This window comes from Patagioenas fasciata, chromosome 1 (assembly GCF_037038585.1).
Source record: "Patagioenas fasciata isolate bPatFas1 chromosome 1, bPatFas1.hap1, whole genome shotgun sequence".
Classification (NCBI taxonomy): domain Eukaryota; kingdom Metazoa; phylum Chordata; class Aves; order Columbiformes; family Columbidae; genus Patagioenas; species Patagioenas fasciata.
The window spans coordinates 18,402,105-18,427,791 of NC_092520.1; the positions used below are offsets into that span (position 1 = coordinate 18,402,105).

Here is a 25,687-nt window from a genome sequence, read left to right on the forward strand (position 1 = left end):
AAGGTAAATGTATACAGTCACCTTCAAAAAAACAAAGAAGAAACACCTGGTGAACAACAGGATAACCACCTTCACCTCAGTCCCCAGAAAAATTACAGAACAAGTCCTCATGGAAGCCCCTTCCAAGCACAAAAGCAGCAAGGTGACTGGGAACAGCCAACACGATTTGCAAAAGGCAAATAATTCCTGATAAATCTGCCCTCTGCAGTGAGATCACTGGTTCAGTGCACAAGGAAAGTACTGGGAATGCTGTTTACCTTGATGTTTGCAAGGTTTTCAACGCAGTCTCACAGTATTGTCTTTGCCTGATTGCAGGGATGTGTATCCTGCAAGATGGGTGGGAAATCATCTGAATTACCAGGCTCAAAGAGAAGTTGTCAATACTTCCAAGTCTAATTGGCATTCCTCGTGGGTTAACTACCGTGTTGTTACAGATGCCGTTCCTTGGGGGCTGACAGCGGGATCTACACGACTTCAACACCCTGGACAATGGAACAGAACGTGCTCTTGGCAAGTTTGCTGAGACTCTAAATAGACAGGATGGGGATCTGGCTGACAGACTGGAGGGCAGGGTTGGCATTCAGAGGGACCTCAGCAAACTGAAAAAACAGGCTGACAGGAACCTCAAACAAATGCTAAGTGTTGCACCTGGGGACAAACTCATACATCGGTAAAGGCTGAAGACAGATGAGGAGGCAACTCTGTAGAAAAAAGTCAGAATGCTTGGTTGACAGCAGTGAAAAAATAACTTTATGAGCCAGCTAATCACATTCTGAGCTGTGGTTTCCACTCTGTAGATTATACAAAGTAATGAGAATTCCAGAGGCCAAAATGCTACTCTTAGTCCTGCACATGCAATTTATTACATCAATTTTCTACCCATAGAAGAACTGCAAAAAAGTCATTTTCAAAAGATCTCATAAATTGGTAAGATTACAGAGGGAAATGGGCAAGTGAAACAAGCTTGAAGCATTCATTCTCCAAAAATTGCTCTAGCTCTGGACAAAATACAATAGAAGAACATCCTGCCATAACTCTTATTTTTTTAATGATATAAATATGTAGCCTTTAAACATGGTTGAGTGAAATAATCAGTTTTGTCAAATACTAAAAAAATATATAAGGTTGTCATTTTCCCCCTCATTTAAAACTAAACAGAAATTAATTTCTTGTAAATGTATTTTCAGATTAACATCTTTTGTATTATCAGCAAGAAGTTTTTCAGCAATTTCCTACTCCATATTTTAATATTTAATGTTGTTAAAGACACAAAACAGTCCTTAAGCAGACTTCCTGTGTCCTTTATATAGAATATAATACAACTGCTTATTTACAATGGATGTAGACCTTTGCAAGACGGCACACTGCCTTTGCTTTCCTTGTAATGAACAGATATCCGCAAGAAATCTTTATTATTTGCAAAAAGAACAGTTTTCTTACTGTTATTATTGCTGTCAACAAGTTCTAACCTGTCCTCTTTAATGAGACAAACAGAGCTAAATGCACATCTTACCAGCTATTTCACAATTACTATTACCTGACAAAGCATGGAGACCTTTTTATGACACAGAAAAGGTGACGATGTATTTTCTTTTTTCTTTAATATGCTTATTATAACTGCTGTAAGAGTTCAAAACTTCTAAACAGGAGCTACGTGATCTAGAAATAGTGTGATCAGTCAACCAAATCTTTTGCCTGACATACACCTGTTATTTAAACTGAATAAAGACCAATAGAAACCTAAAGATAAACAGTGTCATTTTCCTTTTACTATCTCTATCCATATTCTGAACTTTTTTTTTCTTCCGCAATACTGGCATTCACAAAGCACCATGAACCGGGATTCAAACTAATAGAAGACAGAACCCACAACTTGTCATCTGGTTTGAGTTTTTTAAACTTTCATTTCAAACTTAAAAGGTAGATCACTACTGAAGAGGTATCACAAGATCCATGTCACAATTTACACAGGGATGTTACTGAAAAAAAAGTGCCCATCCAGTCTGCATTATGCTCCTATTCTCAACTTCACCCCTATTAGCTATGACTGACAGCTCTCAGATTAGTTTACAAAGAGGAAAAACAGAGCAGCTGTGAAAACATTAAATGCTGGATATCAGAAGGAAAGAAGTTCACAAAGTGGTCCTTACCATTAGACATAGGTAGAAGCTTAATATGAAAACTAGTGGCAATGTTGATCTTTCCTTATCAGAAGCCAAGCAGCAAGCTGCCAAGTGTCTGCCTGCAGTTCAATCTGTCAGCCAGGGACAGGTGAATGGACAGTAAAATCACAGAGGATACCTCTCAGTTTCCTTGTACAATCGAAACATTTTGCCAGATAGTGTAAACCCTTATTATACCAGGCATCTTCAGAACTGTAAGACCAGAAGCAAACACCTGCCTCAAGGAATTACCTACAAGTGAGATCATCTTAGTCTGGACAGAAAAGCATAATCCCTGAACTCCTCATCTACCCTTCAGCACCTAAGATGTTAGGAGCACCTAACTTGATACGGCTCTAGAATTCCACTGATAACAAGCTTCCAAGCATGCTCAAAACTGCTCCCATTTTGCCAGAGATGGATGGTTTAACACTGATTCCATATTGCCTGGACCAAGCATCCTTACCCCTAAGTTTTATCCCTGGTTGGCTTAGGTCAGATCCAGTGATCCTTAACACTCTTGAGTTCATTAAAAGGGGCCACAAACTTAATGCAGAAAAAAATTACCCTTTAGTAGCAATATCCTAGAGGAATATCATTCACTCATTTAACTTCAGTGCAGCTCAGGAAGGTTACAGACTCTATGTCATATAACTTCTCTACCCATGAAGCAGAGAGGAGAAGGAAAAGGCCTGGAATACCTGTACAGCAGGAGTGAAAAACAGACATGGAGGACTCATTAAGTCAGACGGAATTTATCAGCACATATGAAACTGGAGCATTATCATGCAGCTCAGTGATGTAAGCACACCCACAGATTCCAGTCCTTCAGAAAAAAAAACACCAGGGAGCAGGACAAATCCATCCATTTCCCAAAAAACTGCTTAAATACTTCGCTGCACCTCAGCTACTGCAAACGCCATTTCTCAGGCCGTGCAACTGCAGTTCACACGACTGCTGCCGGCTGCCCAAAGTGAAGCACGGGAGCACTGAGTGCTGTTCCATATCCCTCCCTTTGTGCACCCACACCTTCACCTGCTGCCACCAACTACCTTCTTGCTTGGAAAGGAAGTTGCTGCCTTTTCAGCCGACAGACGTCTGTTCAGATGATGGAGCCAGGTCAGCTCAGCTCCCTCCAAAACAGGGACAACTGTGCATTTCCACTTCACAGGGGTGTTCTCAGACTTACAAATATATATGGAGAGACACACATATAAAAATAAAAAGGCAGAAATTCTTCACCAGCAAAGTAAGTATTTATGAAATAAAGAAAAAAAAAAAAAAGAAAGAAAAAAGAAAAAGCCCGAGACCTTCTTGATTACACTACAAAGATGTTTAGGTCAGTCAGTTGATTAAATCAGAGCCAATAATGGGGACATCACTAAATCTGGTGATATTAGGACAGCCTTTGTCAAATCTTCTAAACAACTTTATTAATCTCAATTTGAAGCTATTTTCCACCAAACAACTGATGTCTGCTTTACATCTGCCATCCTTGCCTAATGAAAGCTTGTCCCAGAAACCTTAATAAAGTCTGAAAATGTTGTAGATACTCAAGTATACTAGCTTCAATGACTTCACTATATTTTTCCAAGAGACGTTACAGAAACATAAAAGTTACAGACCAAAAATCTGCCTAAATAAGCCAAACTTCTCTCTTCTGTCTCATCAAAGGCAAACCTCATTTTGCAAAGCAAACCAAGATGTCCAACACTGGTCTGGTTCCAATAACAATAATGATATTTTCAGAGAATATACATACAACACTACTTATTTCCAGCATCAGCTAGATATCTGCCTCACCTGCTACATTTTCCCAAGATAAGGCATTTTCTCTTTGCTGGGAGGGGGAGAAGAGGCGATTCATTGCACAGGAGACAAAGGCCATGTGCGTGCACCCCACACTTGCCATGTGCTAAGTGTCAAACCTGACTACAGACAGAGACAACTGGGGGGACACTGTTTTCATGTCATTGCTACGCTGTTCAGACAGGTGTGAGACCTAGTTATCACTACAGCACTAAAAGCACTATTAATTTGAAAGCAGAACAACAACAATAAATGATCAGCATTACATTAGCAAAGACAACAACAGGGTGGAAAAGGAACACAATGTAAGGGAAGAGCAGAAGGATGTATGTTATACTTTTAAATGGGATATAAATGCAATGGAGTATTCTGGATATAGCAGAGGTAACCAATGTGAGCTGTTAGGGTATTGGTCATTTCTTTCTTCAAGAAAAAAAAAACAACCACAACAGGTAGACAATTGTAAATATTGTAATGCTTAAACAACCTATGACTTAGCAAGGCTCAGTGCTGTGACAGAGAGTAGAAAAAAAATTTAACAGTTGAAGAAGCTGAGGAAGAAAATGTATAAGAAAAAAGCAAAGTTTTAAAAAATGAAATGAGGGGGGAAAATGTTTACTAAGGAGTAATTCACTTCACAACAAGAAACTCACCCATCTGCAATATTTGGTTGAAATAAGCACATTTTGTTTGAAATGGTGGAAAACGCAAATATACTCACAGGCTCAGTATTTGAGACACAAGATAATCTTGCAGAGAAAAATTATATAAAGAGCTCTATGAAAAGGTAGACAGGAAACAATAACTTTTAAAATTTATACAGCAGACAGGGAAAGCAAAGATGAAGTTAACACCAACATATCACAGGAAACATGACAAATATCCCAGCTGTTTAAAGACTTGGATAACTCTACAAGTTTGGAAGCTGAAGACATAACCATTGATGCTGCAGTGAAAACTCAAAAATCCAGAGCGTTGCTTACTAGCCTGAAATAAAATAGACCTTACTAGACGGAAAATGCCACCTTGCCCCAAACCACCCACACGCACGTGGCCAAGCAGGGACATGGCAGGTCTCCCAAGAGGACCAGTCAAATCAACAGGCAGAAGGGACAGCAAGGAACAGGAGCTGAAGGGGTGGAAAGACACGTCTGACCGGGGATTTCACAGAACAGGACACTTCAGAAATGGGTACTGGGGAGATTGTTCACTGGAAACGGTGGAGGGGCCTGATGACTTCAACAGGGGTTCCTATGAGTCTCCGAAAATATGCTGATTCAGGTCATGAGCCAGCACTGTGACCTTGTGGCCAAGAAGGCCAATGGCATCCTGGGGTGTATTAGAATGGAGGTGGTTAGTAGGTCAAGAGAGGTTCTCCTCCCCCTCTACCCTGCCCTGGTGAGACCACACCTGGAATATTGTGTCCAGTTCTGGGCCCCTCAGTTCAAGAAGGACAGGGAACTGCTGGAGAGAGTCCAGCGCAGGGCAACAAAGATGATGAAGGAAGTGGAACATCTGCCTTATGAGGAAAGGCTGAGGGAGCTGGGGCTCTTCAGCTTGGAGGAGACTGAGGGGTGACCTCATTAATGTTTACAAATATGTAAAGGGTGAGTGTCACAAGGATGGAGCCAGGCTCTTCTTGGTGCCAACCAATGGTAGGATAAGGGGCAATGGCTACAAATTGGAACACAAGAGGTTCCACTTAAATATGAGAAGAAACTTCTTCTCAGTGAGGGTGACAGAGCACTGGAACAGGCTGCCCAGGGTGGTTGTGGAGTCTCCTGCTCTGGAGACATTCAAGACCTGCGTGGACACCTTCCTGTGTAACCTCATCTGGGGACTGGACTGGATGATCTTTTGAGGTCCCTTCCAATCTCTGACATTCTATGATTCTATGAATCAAGTCCCTTCTTCCCCACATCTTCATGTTGCTCAGACAAGAAAAGGGATGGAAATTTTCCACAAGGAATGGTCGCACCTTTTCCATTCCCGGCCTGTAAATTTTTATCGTATTGTATACACAACTTTTCAAAAAGATAAAGCCCTAAAAGCAACATACATTACAACAGCACTGCTGCTTTGCTCAGCTACTGCACAGAATAGTAAACATCAGATTCTTACGTCAAATTACAAGCACCTAATTCCTTTTTTAAAATCCACCCCCATATTTAGGTTTCTTCACTGAATTTTTTAAAATACAGACATTTCAAAGAGGATGCCATTGTTGAACAGCCTATTATTTTCCCAAAATGAATACTTCCATTTTCCCACACGCAAGGCCTTACACCCTATATGGGGTATTATGCTTCAAGCAAGATGCAAACTTAACAGATGAGAAACTGGAAAAAAGCAAGAAGATTTAACAGAGGACAAGAAAGGGTTATTATAAAAAAAGAGATAGAAGAGAAGGAAGACAAAATTAGGGAACATGCTGGTAGATAGCAAAAACTCAAAAGGTTTTAGCAAACAGGATATGTGATGAATAAGAGGAGAACAAAAATGTTTAAATTGCAGAAGAAATTCAAGTCAGGTATTAGAAAAGTTCTTATAACACTAAGGAGTGTGGAACAACAGCACAGCGGCTCAAGAACATGGAATCATCATCATGGTTTTTGTTGTTTTTTGCTTGTTTGGGTTTTGTTTGTTTGTTTAAAAAAACCAACAAAACAAATCAAAAAAGGGTTAGAAAACTACCAAGAACCCCAGATGTGTACAGTGAACCTAGAGAGGAAGACAGTAAGGCATGGGTAACTTCTAATGAGAGATTTCAGGAGGCTCCCATTTACACAATGTGAACTCATGCAGAGGATGAACTTTTAGATATAATATATACCGAATTCTTTGAGTCAGAACCTTACAGCTGGCTGGTTTTTGTGGGGTTTGTGAGGTATGGGGTTGTTTTTCCTAATTGCAAAGTCCAGAGTCCTGAAACAATGATGCATACGAGTCTGATCATAACATATTTAGATTTAATATTCCAGAGAAAAAGAAAAGACAAAAAAAATCATAGCAATATTTAGCTTTAGAACACAAAGTAAAAAAGAAAAAAAAAATCAAAGAGTAGTCCATCAAAGAGAAATTAAAAGGAGCAGATAGATAAAAGGACAAAATAATTATGGGCAGCATGAAGACTAATGTGAAGTCATGTGAGAGATTAAAAGTAAATTTGTACTATGAAGCAAGATGAATCCAATGGCTCAAATACACCAGGCACGATTATTCAGAAGATTAAAGATGTTATCAGAGGCAAAGACATCTTTCAGAAGTCACAATCCTGTCTAAATAGAACTGAATGAAAAACACAACAAATATAGAAAGGTAATTGTATTAATATAAAAAGGCAAGGCGCAAGTTGATTTTGAGGAAGATCTTACTAACAATAAATAGTAAAGCTATTTCTAAATACATCAGAAGCAGAAAGCTTTCTGGCAGAAATGATGATCAAATGATTACAACAGCATCAGAAGATGACATTTGAACAACAACTTATTGTTTTTCATTCTAAATATAGTATTTTCCTACTCAACCTTATTTTTCTTTTAAAAACAGAATAAACTTTAGGAATCATCTTTAAATTGAAGTATCAGTAAAAGGAGTTTCAAGCAAGCTGCCATAAAGAGATGATTTTCACTAGAGGTCCACAAAAGAATTCCAATACATAATGTCCACATCATTCAGCATGCATTCTATCATTTAAACAGGTCTCAGTACAAAAGTAATGGAGGGTGGCAAGTAAAACATAAACTTTTAAAAATACGCGAAAGGCTGATTCTGGGAGTTACAGGGTGATGCATCTAACATTTGTAATGGACAAACTCACACAAGTGTAATAAAGAGCAGAATTCCTCTACACTTGAACAATCATGGCACACTGGGAAAGAGCCTTTGCAGGGAAAGCCATGACTCACACAAGCATTAGACTTTTCTGAAGGATCTAAAGGAGTATGGATACCAGTCGAACTGGAAGAGTGTACTTAGAACTCTCATTTTATCTGTTGGTATTTTGTTTACACAATATAGACCTGCATTTCTATGTGACATCATACCCAGGAACACCTATGTGCCATTCAGCATAGCACAAGAGTGGAGTAATTACTTACTTTCCTACTAACAAACTCTGAAATTGTCCAGGCAACCTTATATAGCTTACTTTAAACCTCTCAAGTTTCTGAATGAATGACTTCTTAAATAATATTAAATATTACACATACTAAGCTAGATTATTAGTAGAAATGTTGATTCTAGTATTACAATAATTGTTCTTTAATAATTATCATCAGATAAATATTATCTCTATTTATATCAGTACAACATAGATTTAAAAAATATATTAAAGTATTTTAGATATTATACATTTTATTAAGTGTTACAACTGAAACTGGAGAAGAGGCTCAGTCCCTATCCCCGAATCCTGTGATGACTGCTATACAAACAATATAATTTACAGTCTGAAACGAACAAAGATAGAGTGTATTTACAGAATGAGAGGGGAATTGTTTGTTCCCATTAAGGAATACAAATTTTTACTTCAGGCCAATTAAATATGCAAAGTACACAGTTGTTCTCTCCAAATGTACTAACCACCATACAGCGATTAGCACCCAATTGAACAAAACAAAGCAGACAAGTCTGGTTTTGAAAGATAAATGTTTTAAATTAAATACATAAATAAATAAAATGCAGTTCTAAAAAACATAGTTGAACTCCCCAGAGATGATGTCTGTTCCATAACCCAGCAGGAGGAAATGGAAAAACGCTGCCACCAGGTGTGCAGCTGTATTTGAGCAATAGACACTGAACAAACGGAGTGAAAAGGCCAAACCTATTCCATTGGAACAGGGTCTCAATGTTAACAGCTAAAGAGAAGACAATATTTTTTAAGAGTCAGTATGTTGTGGGATAAGGAGCAACTAGAGCTAGGAAAAACTAACTTTTTTTAAAATTACTGAGCCAACAAAAGCTGGATGTTGCAGCTGTCTGCAGGTGTTTACCATGAGCGACACTGCAGCGGTACGAGCACAGTGTTATGAGGGAATAACAAAGCTCAGCAACAGTTCCCAGCAAGGAACAAACCTCCGCTACCAAACACTATAATAGCTGTGGACAAATCGGACACTGGACTAAGCACACAACATGTGCCCTTTCTGTTACAGCCTATGGCCAATGGCTATGCTTTGAATATTGCCTTATGCCTCTCTTGGAAAAGTCAGCCCTTATGATATCAAATACACGTCTAGGAAACATCTAGCACTTCTCAGAGTGCTGGATGTAGCTACATCGTCCACCCACTGTCTCCTGCTCTCTTCCATTACTCTCCCCACATTTCAGCTACCCCTCTGTCAGGCTCTCAGGTTGTGTTTGCACACAATCACCAGTTTTCAGAAGGACAAGTCCATCTCACACAGAAGGAGCCGTCTGCCTCCGCCAGCACAGGCCACACGTACGCACGGTCCATCGCTGAGGAGCTGGTGCAGCCGCACCTGGAGTCCCCGTGTGACACAGGCTGCAAAGCCTCTGAGCCACCCGCCAGGCTCTGCTGTTTGTGGTGAATAATGAACCGTCACCTTGGAGGTAATGCTTATGAAATCAGCATAGCAAGACCAAGGTTTGGAACTCACCGCAAGATGAAATTAAAACAGCCACAGGTCTGTAACAGTAGTCATAGAATCAGAGAATCATTTCAGTTGGAAGAGACCCTCAAGATCAAGACCAAACATAATCTAACTCTAGCACTAAACCATGCCACTAAGAACCTCATCTAAACACCTTTTAAACACCTCCAGGGATGGTGACTCCAGTGCTTCACAACCCCCTCCGTGTAGAATTTTTTCCTAATATCCAACCTAAACCTCCCCTGATGCAACTTCAGGCCATTTCCTCTTGTCCTATCTCTTGCTACTTGGGGGAAGAGACCAACACCCTCCATGCTACAGCCTCCTTTCAGGTAGTTGGAGACAGAATAAGGTCTCCCCTCAGCCTCCTTTTCTCCAGGCTGAACAGCCCCAGCTCCCTCAGCCGCTCCTCATCAGACTTGTGCTCCAGACCCCTCACCAGTGTATTAAACTTCTATCTTTGATTTGTTTTCTTACAGCAGAAATAATAAGACTAAGATAATTAGCAGCATGAAGAGGACAAGGAAAAGCAAACTTGTACCCAGGTTAAAAATTCAGTACTGCAAGAAATACTCAGTAAACATAGTAATAAGCATCACTATTGCAACTTCAAAAAGTATTACGCTAACGTAGAAATGGGATTTAAGAAAGTTAGAGAAGATCAGGAAGGTGGTCTGCCAAAATTATCACCTTGCACTTAACAGCAGAACAGTAAAACACAGGAATGAACTAGTCTACATAACAGTATTTTCATCAGGTAGTGCTAAGTTTACATATGAAGCATGAGAAAAAAAGAAAAAAACAGCAGACAACACACACAAAAAAAAAAAAAAACATAGCTCCTATTTCTGAATTAAAATGCTAATAATTAGAAAAGGATTAGGTACTTAGATAACTACTAATTGTTTGGTCTCTATCCTTTCTTTCTCCCAGTCAGTGAGTGACACAGGTTCATAACTTGTTATGTAAAAATTTAATTTCATCTTATTGATACAAAATCGGTTGCCCTTTAAATCAACAATTCTTTGTTATTATATTATGAAAAAGTGTATTTTAACTCACTGTTTATTACTCAGAATGAGCGCCCTGACCTCCTTATTCAACTCCTCTTTATAACGAATGTCTCTAAGCACCCCTGCATTCAAAAATCCTTTTATTTGCTTTCAGTCTTTATTTCCTTACAGCATCTCTCAGGGCGATCAGAATAAAACCTCCTGAGTCAAATGGACATGCACACAAACCTCAAATCAAACTCAGTAAACTGAGTCATACTGCCAGGCTGTGCAAATAAGATTGAAACTAGTAGTTTGCAACTCACAGTTTTAAGTCCAGTGATGTGCCTGATAATGGAGAAAACTAAACCAATTAAGCCTAACTTACAATAAGATTGGATGTCAGTAAGCCACATAACCTTTCAAATACAACTTTAATTAAAAAAAAAAAAGTCTAAATAAGTAGTTTGATGTTTTAAATTGTTAGCTACACTTTGAAACGGTGAGTCACTTAACCATGTCATCAATGAGCCACTGTAGGTATGTAATGAAAGAAATTTTTTAAAATGTAGTGATTCAATGGCTTGTTTCTATAGCAAGAACATCTGATAGAAAACACATATACTCAGATGATAAAGACAAAAAGTAGGTTGCAGCATGTTGGTTCTTAAGTCCACTAATTTCATTTTCATCTTGTCAAATACAGAAATGTAATAGTCAACTGAGGTGTTAAGCAGAGGTTCAGCATATGTAAATAAAAATAGCATTTACATAATTAAATATAAACATTTAGTAACAAGTAAATTAAAAAGTCCAGTAAAAATACTGCAAGAAGTTTCAAAAATGTTCAGGCCTCAATATTCTCTATTTAGAAGAGAGATTTACCCTAGCTCTGCTATGTGAGGTATTTTCTGAGACTGTATGATCAGAAAAGGTACTTCTACAAACAGATTATCTCAACCAAAAAACAGTAATTCAAGCATATGAGAGTGCTTAATAATGCATTTTTATTAGAAAGAAAAGTAGTCCAATATGAAAAAACCATTATTAAAGAAGTATATGAAGAAAAGCATCTTCAAAAAAAAAAAAGGAGATGAAGAATGTGGATAACTAGATGTTGCAGAACAAGGATTCAACTGTGCATCCTTTTCAGCTTCTGCTCATGTATATCCACACCCTCAAGCCATTATCACTGCTGATATTTTGGGAGACATCAGAAGACAGACGAAGACTGGAAAAAGCAAGGAGCCTGTAACATCATCTTCCCGAGACAGGCAGCACAGAACAGTGACGCTGCTACTGACACTGGTGGTGGCACTTCCACTCCCCACAGCCATCACTGCAGTGCCCGGAAAGAACCTCTGTAAAAATCACACACACACAACTGCACAGCTGGAAGTGTCTCCTTCTCCAGATGTGCTGGCCCAAAGCCAAATGTCTCAGTTCTTTGCAGATGGATGGCTGCGCTGTGTAATTGCTCCCCTTAAACAGCCTATTTCTGTAAAACGTTTCTGCTTTATGTTGGTAGCAATCGCTAATGAGACCTAACATGTAATTATGCCAAAGACCAGGTGGTCCCAACAGTCACTGGTTGATCAAATTCTCTTTTCAAAACCTCACTCCAAACACAACCATTTTGTTTCATTGCTGAAACATACAAAATACATTGTTAATTTATGGTTCACACTTTCATAAATGGTTTTGTGTGTAAATTATTTTAAGTCCAAACAGGTTTAATGATTTACCAAAACTGTGTAAGGACCAACAGAAGCATGAGCAAGGTTCTACCTTTCCATTTCACACTGGCAGGATCTACTGAGAAAGGCCTTCCAGGAACGCTTTTGCATTTGTTTTTGCTCGGGTTTGTGGGGTGTCAAACTTGATAAGGAAACCAGAACTTATTCTGAGGAAATACAACGAAAGGCTAGATAAAGCACTAAAAAGATGCAAAAACTCAATACAGTATTAGGAGGAAAACAGGGCTAGAAAAAAAAATGACAGCACCAGCTATGAGTGCTGGATGGCACTTGGATATGGTTTTTGCTTCCAGTGTCAAAGCACATTCCAAAGCTTTTTTATTATCAGTTTGAACTCTAAGGAAGTTTTATCTGCTCTGCCCTTTATGTACTGAGACCAGTAAGATATTTTACACCATTTAGTTACCAATACAATTTCTCCAGTCCTTTTTAATTGCAAAAAACAACTTCCTATAAATTACATTCAGGAAGTTAAGACGTTTTCTCTTAGTACATTTTTATCTTACAAATAATTATGTAATCATCTCTTACTGGCATCAGCAAGAGTGTTCAGGAAATATACTCACCAGAATCTGCATATACCCATTATTTTTTAAAAGTACGAACTAATGATATTAAAGCTGTTGTGCAAAAGTATGCCCATTTTATTATTCCGTTCCAGTTAGAGATAGTCAACTCTTTGTATGGAAAATATACTTTCAGTGAAGAAAGAAACAGCTATCCTGCAGATGAGATTAAAGTGTGATGGAACAGCAGGAATTAGAAATTATGATGAGCTGAAGATATCTGAGAGTAAACAGGCCAAGAGCCATCTGCTGCTGTATCTCCCCACCATCTGAAGTTCCAAATGAAATCACAGATTTTTATTGTGCATTTAGCAAGGATCATTAATCCCCAGCATACCAGTTTTTATACAAGTGTCTCAGCTATATTTTTGTGAGAGGCAGTTTTAAACATTTTTTTTAAATTGTTCTTTATCGTAAGTCTAAAAGCATCACTACAACTGTATAGAAGTTCTGCATTGGGCATGTCACAATGAAAGGCCACTCAACCAGGTGTTATTTAAACATATTACAGGTAAATTTTGACAAACAAATATTTTTTTGCAGAAAAATGCCTGTATTTATAGTCTCCTTTCCCAAACCTAAAATTAAACATCCTGGCACTCCTGCAGTATTGAGTGTTAACTTTCAGGGTGTTTTGGGGCATTTTTGTTTGGTTTGGTTTTGTTGTTTGTTTACTTGTTTAAAAAGACAAAAACCCACACCTCATAAGCACTGATTATTTTTCTTCTATTTCTTTCACTTCCTATTCCGAAGTATCAATCAGTATCTAAATTTTACATGTTTACACACATATACACAAACACACACACACACACACACACAAACACATCGCTTTACTTTTAGATAATTTTTTCCAAGGCTCTTTTTCCAACCTATTTTCAAAAAGGCCCATCTTGAAAACACATGAAAAATAAAGAAACACTCTCAATTTTATCTGTTATCATTGCTGGAACCAATAGAATATTATTCCAGGTTTGTTCCACAACTGATTGCTCTCAGCTACTCCTAACATCATCTGGTTTGCTTGTCTCAGGATAATAACTGTGTTGCAAATAATTTCACTGGATAAAGATCCAGCATGTTCTGTCCTGTCTCTCTTAAGACAGAACTGTATGTAATGGTATGCAATGGATGGTATTTTATCATAAATAGGATTTGAGATATAAGCTGAGCTGTTGTATTCAGTTTCCTTTCTGAAAAACAGTAAGTATTACTTCTTAAATAAGAAGAGAAAAACAAACAAACTTTTGTACTGATCTAGGTTCGCCAGAATTATGTCTCAGTCCAGACTCTAAAGCATCTCCGGGATCCAAATGAAACATCTGACATTCAATACATCACAATTTGTGTTCAGATGCAGTTTGTAAGAGGTGGTGTTGGAAATGTAATATTCCTTATTTTTTATACTTGGGAAGAGTAATTTTAAAAAAAGCAGAAGCATTTGAAGTATGTGAAGCTCTTGATATGAAGAATGGTTTCACTAAAAGACAAGCCCTACTTATGTCATAAAACTAGCTAAATTAACTTTTCCTTGCACTATAAATCATCTCTATCTGAGATGCAAAAGCAATGGAGACTGTTACTCTTACAGAACCAACAGGTAGCTCAGAAGAAGTTTTCTCCTCTAAAGTAGCATCACGTCAGTCAGTTGCCAACTGTAAAGTGAAATACAGTGGCAGCCACAACTGAAGACTATGGCTCTAGTGATACCTTTCATGCCCAAGAGGCTTCAGAGAAGCATCTACATACCCCTCATTAGACAACCTTCAGGAGATTGGTTTTTGCTCTGTGTTGAGAAATATATATATCTGGTGGAATATATTTATATATTCTATGTGTGCATATATGTGTGTATATACATATATACATCTATCTCAATCATTGTTGTATTCCTTATGCTTTAAATATATTAATTAAATTAATTATACTAGACAGAAGATTGATGAACTTTCATAGAAAATTCCCTTATTCAAATGAAGATTTGCTATGCTGAAATCATTTGTGTTTTCCTCATAATTTCTCAAAAGCATGACAGAAAAGCCGGTATCTATTCATACTTTTCCAGAACTTCATTCTCTTATTTTAAATACTCTCTATAATAGTATATCCTCTAACATGTTATTTTGCTCTAAGTACCATCTTCTACTTCTCATTCAATTTTGCATTGATTTTGCCTTTTAAACACAATTCATCATTATTAAGCACTGCCTCTGGCAACTGCTCAGCAGAGACTACTCTGTGTTTGCTGCATACTGATTAAGTGCCATGGAACAGGGTAACAAGCTTAGGGTTGAGAAGCTTTTCTTCTAGGTCAGATTTCACTTAGAATTCAAAACAGTTTTAAAAGATGCATATACTTATACTTCATTTATCCACCACCATGAACTGAATCTAGATTTACTTAATTCTGTATTGTGTCAATATATTTTCTGATTAAAAAAATAAACACAGTTAAGTTTGTAGCAACAGAAAACCATTTTTCATTTAGCAGATTTGACTCTAATTCTTATGCAGAGACCATACTGAATGAAGCATGAGAAAAAATAGAAAAAAATTCTTGAAAAAATTGAAAAAGTCAAAGCACACAAATAATGCACATCATATATTATTTAGAATTGCCATAAAGAACACCTTCTACATGCAGATTAAAACATAAAAGCAGCTATACTTGATCAAACCAAAGGCAAACATTCCTTCTCCAGCAGTCTCCAAAAGGGAATGCCTGATGCAGAGTACAAAAGGAAGGATGCCTCCAAGTATCTGTGACTCTGAAGTTGAGAGCCACACATCATTCCTGTACAGTTCTCCAGGGATTTATTTTTCATGACCTTGCCCAGTCTCTCCTTGTATCTACTTAAGCCCTCAGCACCCACAATATCCTGGAGCAACCATTCTGTGAAGAAACACTTTTTTTCCACTTGTTTTCAATTTGCCTTTTCAATTTGGACTGGATGATCACTCTATGTCCCTTCCAACCAAAATATTCTACATTCTGCCTCTTGCTTATTTAAATTTTACCTCCCAATTTTTGTACCACCAAAAACCACTGCAAATGATGTGCTTCAAAGGAGTGCTAATGTTCCAGATATATTTTGTTAAGTAAAAATACAGAATAAAAGCATAAATTACATCAGGCATGGCTAGCATTGACAACGGCAGACGTAACATCCTCCTAACCGATGCATTCAAGTAAAGAGCTGTGTAGCACTCTCAGATAACAGAAATACAAACTGTACTTAGAGGTAAACCATGAACACTTAGAAGTTATTTTTTAAGTGCTGAAGTCTCTACAATTTTCTGCTGTCTCCTCACATTCAATAAGTAATCATTTTCATCACCTACTCTAACTCAGAAACCCTATGGTACAGTAGCCTTCTCTTGCACAGTTTCACTAGGGCTCAAAGTGAAACTTTGCATTTCTCAAAATGCCCATCACAAATTAGACATGACCATCTGAATATAAGCATCATTTACTTCTATCACAAATGAAATTAAAATATTTAATTCAGGCTTAGTTCCTTCATGCAGACCAAATTCCTCTTTTGCATATTCTCCCCACTTTTTTATTTCCATAGACCCTGAAGGTTGCCTCCTGCTCAAACATAAACACAAAACAAGCACATTTTAATTAATCCTTTTAAAAAGGGTCTTTGCATATGCATTCATTGTAGTTGTATAATGTGTACTTCAGTACAGTAGCCATTAAGGCCCCAAATTTCACTTAACAGATCATTTAACCGTAATCCTAAAATTTATAGAGCTATAGGCTTAAGGCAGCTTGCAGTGAACAACAGGGGGCTCTACCCAAGCAGAGACAATGTGCAACAGCCCCACCACACCAATAACTTCTGTCTATGGACGTCCAGGGTGCTACACGCACCCAAAGAGACACCTCTCTCACTGGAGCCAAGCGCACAAAACCAGCTGAGACACTCCTGCATTTTGGACTTAGTGCTTTTAATCATAGATTTTCCATTTACAACACACGCAGTCTCTGCTCTGTGACAGGTATCTAATCCAACAAGCCCAAAGTCAGGTTTGTTCAGTGCCTAGAGTGCCTTAACTGTTGTTTCAATCTGATTTCATGTTTCAAACTGGAAATATTTGGATCAAAATGTTTATTTAATGTTACTAATACTGTGTTGCACTTAAGGATATCAGATACTGGCATCTTTAAAGGTGCAAAGAGAAGAAATGTTAATAAATCTACCTTTTACCTCCCATTATCTTCCTGTCTAGTCAGGTGTTGTTTGACAAAGCCTCGTTACTGAGGAGCTCCCCCAAATTATGGCAGCCTCATATACCGTGGTGTCCCCACAGTCCTCCTCCTCACTGCAGAGCAGAGAACTTGGATCTTCTTAGCTTCATATTCAGGCATTAAGCCTGATAATAGGAATGCTTTGTAGCTCTCATAGCACAACTAACTAGGAAAATACTTATGACAGCACACCACATCGATTTCTTATACATGTGTGTGTGTATATGTGTAGATATATATATATATACACACACACACATATGTATATATATGTATATGTTTGCAATTATTTATAGATACAGATATTTTATCAAAATAATAGTGACAGGAAAAAGTGCAATTGAGAAACTATATATTTAACATGATGTGGAAATGATGTGGTGGAAAAAATTCAACAACTTCAGTGAACCAATATCCCCAAACAACACTCCCTAGTATTTTTTGTGAAATCCCAAAAAAGCAAGATAACAGCTGTTCATACGCCTTCAGGAGGAATATATATATAAACTAACCTCTTTAAATACATATAAAAACTCATCTCTTCAAAAAAACCACGCAAATATTATTAAAAAATTCATATCTCAATTCAGGCAAAATAATTCCATTTATAAAGCTACTCAAAAGCCACAAACAACTTAAGAACAACCCAATAAATCTTTGGCTTTTCTGTGCTTTTGACACATGGAAGGCAGTTGAAAACAAATCAAATGTTAGACAGGCAAAATGAGGGCTGGTAGTGCAAAAAAGAAATGTTTCAATAGTGCTGAAAAATGGTTTAAGACAAAGTTAGCAATTTTTTTTTTCAATTTCAAGAGAATCCAAACATGTTTTGGTCTATACTGAAATTTAATATGGTTTGACTTCATACACAGAAAACCTATACCATTATTATTTGTGGGTGTTTACTTCATCTAATAGAAACATTTCGAAAAATAAAGAACAAAACAACAATCCTCTTCCTCAAGGTCATTTTTTTGCTATAAAGTTACCCAGGTGGGCTTACTTCGGATGCAGCTATGGACTTCCCTTCTGCTCCAGTATCTTTTACAATTTTCTTGCTACTCTAGGTTCAAAAGATGTACACATCCATACTTTTTGGCTTCTTTCACCTGGAAATCTCTACTTGCAACATCTAAATGAATCACAAACAGGAGGTCTTAAGGATGACTTTGGCCAAAACAAAAACTTGTACCATAAGAGTCTTACCAGGATCTGTAGGCACAGTGAAATGTATCAACTGATAGACACAAAGTTTTTAAACACCAAATGTAGGTATTTGTAGATATGAAGTACAATTTTCATTCCTGCTGTTGCTTGGGGTAGAATTCTTGTCTAAATCAAACAAGCTATAAAAGTTACTTTTGCCTCTATTCTCACTTACAAACAGAAAAATAAATAAATCCAGGATTTAAGTCCCTTCAGTCTGTATTTTCTTCATCACTTTGAGACAGAACAAACTAGCGCTGCTGTCAAAATAATTGATTTTGTCCTCTGTACAAACCTCTGCCCCTGCACACCCCTTGTTCTCGCATGAGTCTTCATTCAGTCACACAGGGAATTGAATCGGGAAATTGATCCACATTCGATTAATCAAGAAGGAAAAAAAAAACCTTCTTAGGGAGATGCATTCAGAATTGCCTTCACTGCTTCCTGATTTCTCTCCCCAGTTCTCCCAACAGAAATGAAAATAAGGAAAGGCCACATTTGAGGACCTTTCAGTATGACATTGGCCACACTGCTCCCAGGAACCAGAGACAGACCTGCCTGAAACAAAATGCTGCATGTTTGGTATTCGTAGCAGAGGCAAAGCTATCAAACCTTGGGATCAATGGGACAGCCTTCTGGAAAACCACTTCTGTGGAAACTGCTTCAGGTATCGTACCTGCAATACATCCGGCTGAGGCTCTTACTTGGCTGGTCAATGTTCTAGAAAGACTGATTTGTACAGTCTCCAATACACCTTCACAAATCGGCCTCTTTTGTGTTCCGAGATGGTTTCTGAACATATGGGCTGTTCAGAAACAGTGTGGTATAGCTGCCACTTGACACCTGGGAGTACACATTCTGCTTGTGTCCCAGTAGCCCAAAACCAGTTTGAAAGTATAAAACCAGTAAGACTACCCTGGCAACTATCACAAGGATAGGACTTAGGACACAGCAACTGTCAGCTTTGCTGGGACTGTTCACACTCAAAACCCACATAATATAGGCTAGAAGTTGCCATGAAACAAGCACAGACAAGGCATATTCAAGACAGCAAGCCTCTAAAATGCACAGGAAGACCTTCGCGCTCTGGAAAGCAAGACCTGGAAGTAATTAAAACCCAAATGACTTCAAACAAACATCGAGGTTTCCACCATCATTTGCGGAGTCTGCCAATTTAATGCCACCCTAAGAAGCTGAGCAATTTTACAGCAAGTTGTAAAGAGGTTGATGCTGTTCCAGCGTGACGCAGTTCAAGAGCCAACCTTTGTAGAATTACCAACATAAGCTGCTGTATCTGCAAGAAACGGTTTGCATTGGTAAACCATGGAAAGTCCAAAACAGCAGGACTGTCAGCAGCCCTGGCTCTCACAAGCTAAAGATCGTTTCTGCAAGACAAATGAACTTCAACATAAAAATAAGCATTCTGAGATGAAAAGACCTAAAAACCAAGCTCCTACATCTGGAGTTATGTAAGACGCTGATTCTGAGCGTCAGAGAAAGCCAACGTGGAACTCACAAGGGTAGAAATTTTGCTACTAAGATATTTCAGAAAGAAAATTGGGGTCAAATTGAACAACAACATCAGTTTCTGCTTAAAAGTCTCCTCTCTGACATGAGGAGAGACCTCATAAAAGAAGATACAGACTGCTTCCTTATAGCTGTATCAAAGTTGGTATGGAAGATTACTATCCATTTCTTGAGTATCAACCACTCTTTGAAAAGAACACCATTTGAAGCAGTGCCAGCTTCTTCAGAGACAGCAGAACTACTTAACAACTGGCACAGTCAACACCACAACACATATCAGTTTTACTTTTAATGGAAGATATATAACATTGCAGAGAAAATATTACCAGTAAAAAAAAAAAAAAAAATCCTTTGGAAGTTGTTAAATTACAATGGAAAAAGTTTTGTTTACCACCAAAAAGTACAACTCAGTTTGAACAGTAACTCACCTAAAGTCACACCTAATAATTTTCCTAAGTACATTTCTCTGTTCACCTGCTACCTGAATTATACTATTGTGTTACCACAAAGAAAAAAAGAATAGTTTCTCCTTACCTCTCTGCCAGACTTTGCTGGAACCTGCCCTTGAGTCTCTCTCAATTTGCGAGCGTCATCAAGTTCTGCTTGAAGTTTTGAAGCTAACTCCTACAAAGTCATAGTACTCCATTAGTTTAACCATTTAAACTTTTAGAGACTTTTATATCAGAATTAACTATTCATTCAATTTCTTTATGTTTTGGTATATTTTTTTTAACTCTAATGACATAAAAGATTTCAAAAGGACAGGATTTCTAGAAAAGGTGTATTTGCTCAAACTTTGTAAAGCTAGATACACACATTTATGTCTAATGTCTGTGTAAAAAGAATTCATAATATAAAATCAGTTTGAAAATATTTATAAAATGGACACTTTCTCCTAACAAAACTTAAATTATGTGATACGGGCATTGACAAAGACCAACACCATTTCCTAATCCAGCAATAAATTCATATACCAAACATCCTAAAACTTCCCACAAACCAAAGAATCAATGGCTCTCGGGAAAGATTAATTTGGCACGTGAAGGTGTAACATGTCTTATTTATCACTTCTTAGTGATGCAGATTTCAGTGCAAATACTCTGTCACAAGAGGCAACTTAAACAGGTGCACTAAAAATTATTCCTGTTTTAAAGGCCCATAGTGACAGGATCCACTTCTACAAAATGTTATTTTACTATATCCTTCAAAAATTTCAGCAATACTTCCTTAAGAGCAGTAATTCAGAGCAAGCACTTGTAAAACATGGCTTAAAAACTAACACACTTCGACCTTGTTACAATTAAAATTTCCAGGCAGTATTACTGACGGCAATTAACTCACTATAGCCATACTTAACGTAATAAAAAGTATATACTTCCAGAGTTTTGAGTGTTCCAAAAGACTGAAATTCTTGTTCCTTCAGATCACTGTCTGAAACAAGCCTCTTGAAGCAACATTAAATATTTATATTTCCATAGCATAATAAGTATGCTCATACAGCAGAGCTATGGACCTCAAGCACCTACTTGTGACAAAGCTGATGAACTAACAAAGTTCCACACATTGTCTACCTAGTAACACTGGAAGCTTTGAAGTTTTCACCTGCTCCCTGCATAATAAAAAGACACTAAATCCTACAAAAAAAAAGACAGATAACAACTGGGTTTAGTTATGCTGCCTAGCCTGCAAAACCTGGGGACCCAAGTGCCCTATTCCAGTCTACAAAGCACTGCGTTTAAAGCAGAACGTACAGTAAAAGTAGTATCTTCAAATCCTACCCGATCAAATTTTGCAGGAATATGTATATATATACACACACACATATATACACACATATATTTAACAATTAAATCACTGTGAACTTTAAAGAAAAATTTCAGTAAATTATGACAATTTTTCAAAGACATTACCATGTCTCCCATGAGTTCTGCTTTCACAATCCTCGCTCCCAGTCTGTTCATCTCATCTTCACTAAGGACCCGAGGTGGCTCATCCTTCGATGTATATCTGTAAAACACCAGCAGCGCTAAATCCATGGAAAAACAACTTAGTATTCACCTGTGAAATTAAGTATTATATGTCTACTGTACCAGTACATATGCTCCTATTGTCAAATTAATTGATAACAACATATAATAAAAACATATTTGCAGTCAGAAGTTGCCAAGACCTCTGAAACCACAAAGTTTGAATAAAATTTTTATGAGCTGGGTTTCCTTTTACTTTTGGTATCGATGCAAATGAAAAGCGCTATCTAGGAACACTTTCTCTGCAAGAAAAAACAGTCAAGAGCGAGTAAGAGGTATAAGCAGACAAAAAGCAAGGAAAAGAGGAACAGAAAGAGTAACTTAAACCCACTCTGTAATTCTCCTTTCTGGCTTTGGTCATGCTTTTACTTCTCAGTTCCAGCAAAATCACCCATTTCCCAGTTCTTCTCCTGTACACCAAATGGCTTTCCAGCTCTTGAAAACTACCTAAATGCTCATACATACCTGCTAACAGTACAATCTTTGCTTCAAGAGATGTTATGGTTGGTATGGTAGAGTTTCCATAAAAAAATAACTGGTACTGGTTTTAAAATATGAAGTCTCCCTAAAGAAGCTACAGAGAGTAAGACATATTATAGTATTGTATTTTAATATTAAAAGGCCAGTGTATGAGATCTTATGATAATAAATAAGGTCTCTAAGAATTATTGCAAAGAGGCATCAAACAAGTTTGGCTCTTCCTCTCTAACCCTAGGAAAGACTAAAACCAACTAACTCTTAGAAGTAAAATATCGAACACAAAAGAGACAAGAACACAGCTATGATATTGGTTCCTGCTATTAAAAGAGGGAGAGACAGTTCACTCTCCACTCAATATGGTTAAACCCTGTAGAATTTGAAGAACGGGAGAACTTTGACGATGGAATCATCTTTAACTGCCAGATCGCCCCAGCCCAGAGGAAATAAACAAAGTTACTTCTGTCTGTTTCGAAGATGCCCAATCCAAAACCAAAAAACTCAGCAGAAACATCTACATTAACTTCACCAGAAACAGAACCCTCAAAGAAGTTCTCACTTCTCCTTAATCCATATTTTTCAAAACAAGCCAGACTATTTCAGTTAGAAAAGTACTTCATACATCATTTTTTTAAGCAGTGTTAGTACTTGATTCATCATCTGAACTTTTTGAGACCATAGACATTATTTTCATTTGCTTTTTATCTTGTCTCAGATCAAACTCTGAAGCAGTCACATAATTAAGTGGGATTTTCAACTGGATGGACTTTTGCTCTGGGGAGATCCCCTGGACATCAAATCAGTACTTTTAATTAACCTGTGTCATAACTTTGATTTATAGGCTGAAGAAACTCCCTCTGTGTTTTAGAAGAGATAAAACTTTAAAGGTACATTGCCAGCATGAGAGATGAGGAACTGAACCAGCAACACCTATTAATCCAAACCTTCACGTCAATTAACATTTACTTTTTGTGATTGACTGACACCACCACTGAAAGAGTACACGTACTACAAGACTCAAAACTCTAGGAAGAAAAAGAAAGCAGCAGTCTATAAATCATTCCCAACAGATAACTACCCCACAGAATCAAACCTAAAATGTTCCAAAAGCCAGGATTTTTGAGAAAATTCTGCAAAAAAAGACGACAACTGTCACTGAAAACAATAGGAAAATAGGTCGTACACTATCTCAAACACACAGAAGCTTAGGAGTTAAGAGTCAGCTTAAAGAACTTGGAAATAAATAAGTCAATAAGCAGAGGCTAGATGGTTTTCCAGACCTAAGTAATCTCCACTTTACTAATAAATCTGCTCAGTAATTGTGTTGGCTAAGAAATATAATTAAAATAGCAAAGATTATGCACAATTGGGTTTAACAGAACTAAAACAGAAGACATATGCAAAAGAAAATATCAGCTAAATAGTTTCTGTACTTAGTTCTCTTCTGTGAGGAAAGGAATTACCTTTTCTATCATAATAATTGAATTCTTTGAACTTAAATAAGCTAACCACTTCCATACACAATCTAGTTTCCCAAAACTTGCAGCTCTGTCCAGGTAGACAGCATTGCACTTTCTTCATGTGGTAAACAAAAGCTAAAAGGAACAGGTTTTGTAATTGCAACTAAAAAAAAAAAAGTGAACCACCATTTTTTAACAAAAAATAATAATGAGGCAACGGTATCACCCACTTGCATTCAATAATTACACTTTCTACTAGGTCTGGCTAGGATGGAGTTTATGTTCTTCATAGCAGCCTGCATGGTGCTGTGCTTTGGACGTGACTGGTGCCAGTGTTGACAACACATCCATGTTTTGGCTGTTGCTGAACAGTGCTTACGCAGCCCCAAGGCTTTGTCTGGTTCCCACTGCACACCCCAGCAAGCAGGCTGGGTGGGCAAGAGGTGGGAAGGGACACGGGCAGGACAGCTGACCTTCGCTGGCCAAAGGGCTGTTCCAGGTCACACAACTCACGCTCGGCAGTGCAAGCTGGGAAGCACAGTCTTGGCAAAGCAGCTGCTGCTCAGCGGCTGGTGGGCATCAGGCCACTTCCGGGAAGTGGTGAGTGACCGACTGCCTTTCTACCACGTGGCTTTGTCTCTTTCCTTCACTTGTTAAACTGTCTTTATCTGGTACAGGAGTCTCTGTGCCCTTGTGGCCAAGAGGGCCAGTGGCATCCTGGGGTGTATTAGAAGGGGGTGGTTAGTAGGTCGAAAGAGGTTCTCCTTCCTCTCTACTCTGCCCTGGTGAGACCGCATCTGGAGTATTGTGTCCAGTTCTGGGCCCCTCAGTTCCAGAAGGACAGGGAACTGCTAGAGAGCGTCCAGCGTAGGGTAACCAAGATGATGAAGGGAGTGAAGCATCTCCCTTATGAGGAAAGGCTCAGGGAGCTGGGGCTCTTTAGACTGAGGGGCGACCTCATTAATGTTTATAAATATGTAAAGGGTGAGCGCCATGAGGATGGAGCCAGGCTCTTCTTGGTGACAAGCAGTGATAGGACAAGGGGTAATGGGTTTAAACTGGAACACAGGAGGTTCCACTTAAACTTGAGAAGAAACTTCTTCTCAGTGAGGGTGACAGAGCACTGGAACAGGCTGCCCAGGGGGGTTGTGGAGTCTCCTACTCTGGGGACATTCAAAACCCGCCTGGACGCCTTCCTGTGTAACCTCATCTGGGTGTTCCTGCTCCAGCGAGAGGACTGGACTGGATGATCTTTCGAGGTTCCTTCCAATCCCTGACATTCTGTGATTCTGTCATTCTCCCCCTTTTGCTCTTCTGATTCCCTCTACAGGAGGGAGAACAAGCAAGCAGCTGGGTACACACTTAGCAGCCTGCTGGGGTCATATCATAGAATCGTATTACAGAATGTTGCTCTCCAGCAGTTCCCTGTCCTTGAACTGGGGGGCCCAGAACTGGACACAATACTCCAGATGGGGTCTCACCAGGGCAGAGTAGAGAGGAAGGAGAACCTCTTTTGACCTACTAACCACCCCCCTTCTAATACACCCCAGGATGCCACTGGCCCTCTTGGCCACAAGGGCACCTCAACACTTCCCCATCTCCCGCTGGGTCTTCACAACGGCTCTCTCGCTCACTCTCTGCATTTCAGACAATGTCCAGTCCAAACCACTAGTTCACTACAGTTAAATAAAATATATTGGATGTCAGGATTCTTATTTGCCATCAGCTGTATGACACAGCTGTTAGAGCTTGCTTTCTCCTTCTGGAAGTCAAAAAGGAAACAAAACTGAGAAGGAAGGTAGACTTACTGAAGGATTATATGTCATTTACAGAG

General features: G+C 38.4%; 1 protein-coding gene across 2 annotated transcripts in view; it reads right to left on the reverse strand.

Moving 5' to 3' along the window:
• Positions 1-25,687, reverse strand: part of CWF19L2 (CWF19 like cell cycle control factor 2) — an 85,213-nt gene that overhangs the window by 41,301 nt on the left and 18,225 nt on the right. For both annotated transcript variants that reach the window (XM_071803755.1, XM_065831732.2), the window contains exons 9-10: positions 21,800-21,896; positions 20,424-20,513 (exon numbers count right to left, since the gene is read on the reverse strand). In XM_071803755.1, the coding sequence (XP_071659856.1) occupies positions 20,424-20,513; positions 21,800-21,896 (187 nt within the window). The remainder of the gene's footprint in view (positions 1-20,423; positions 20,514-21,799; positions 21,897-25,687) is intronic.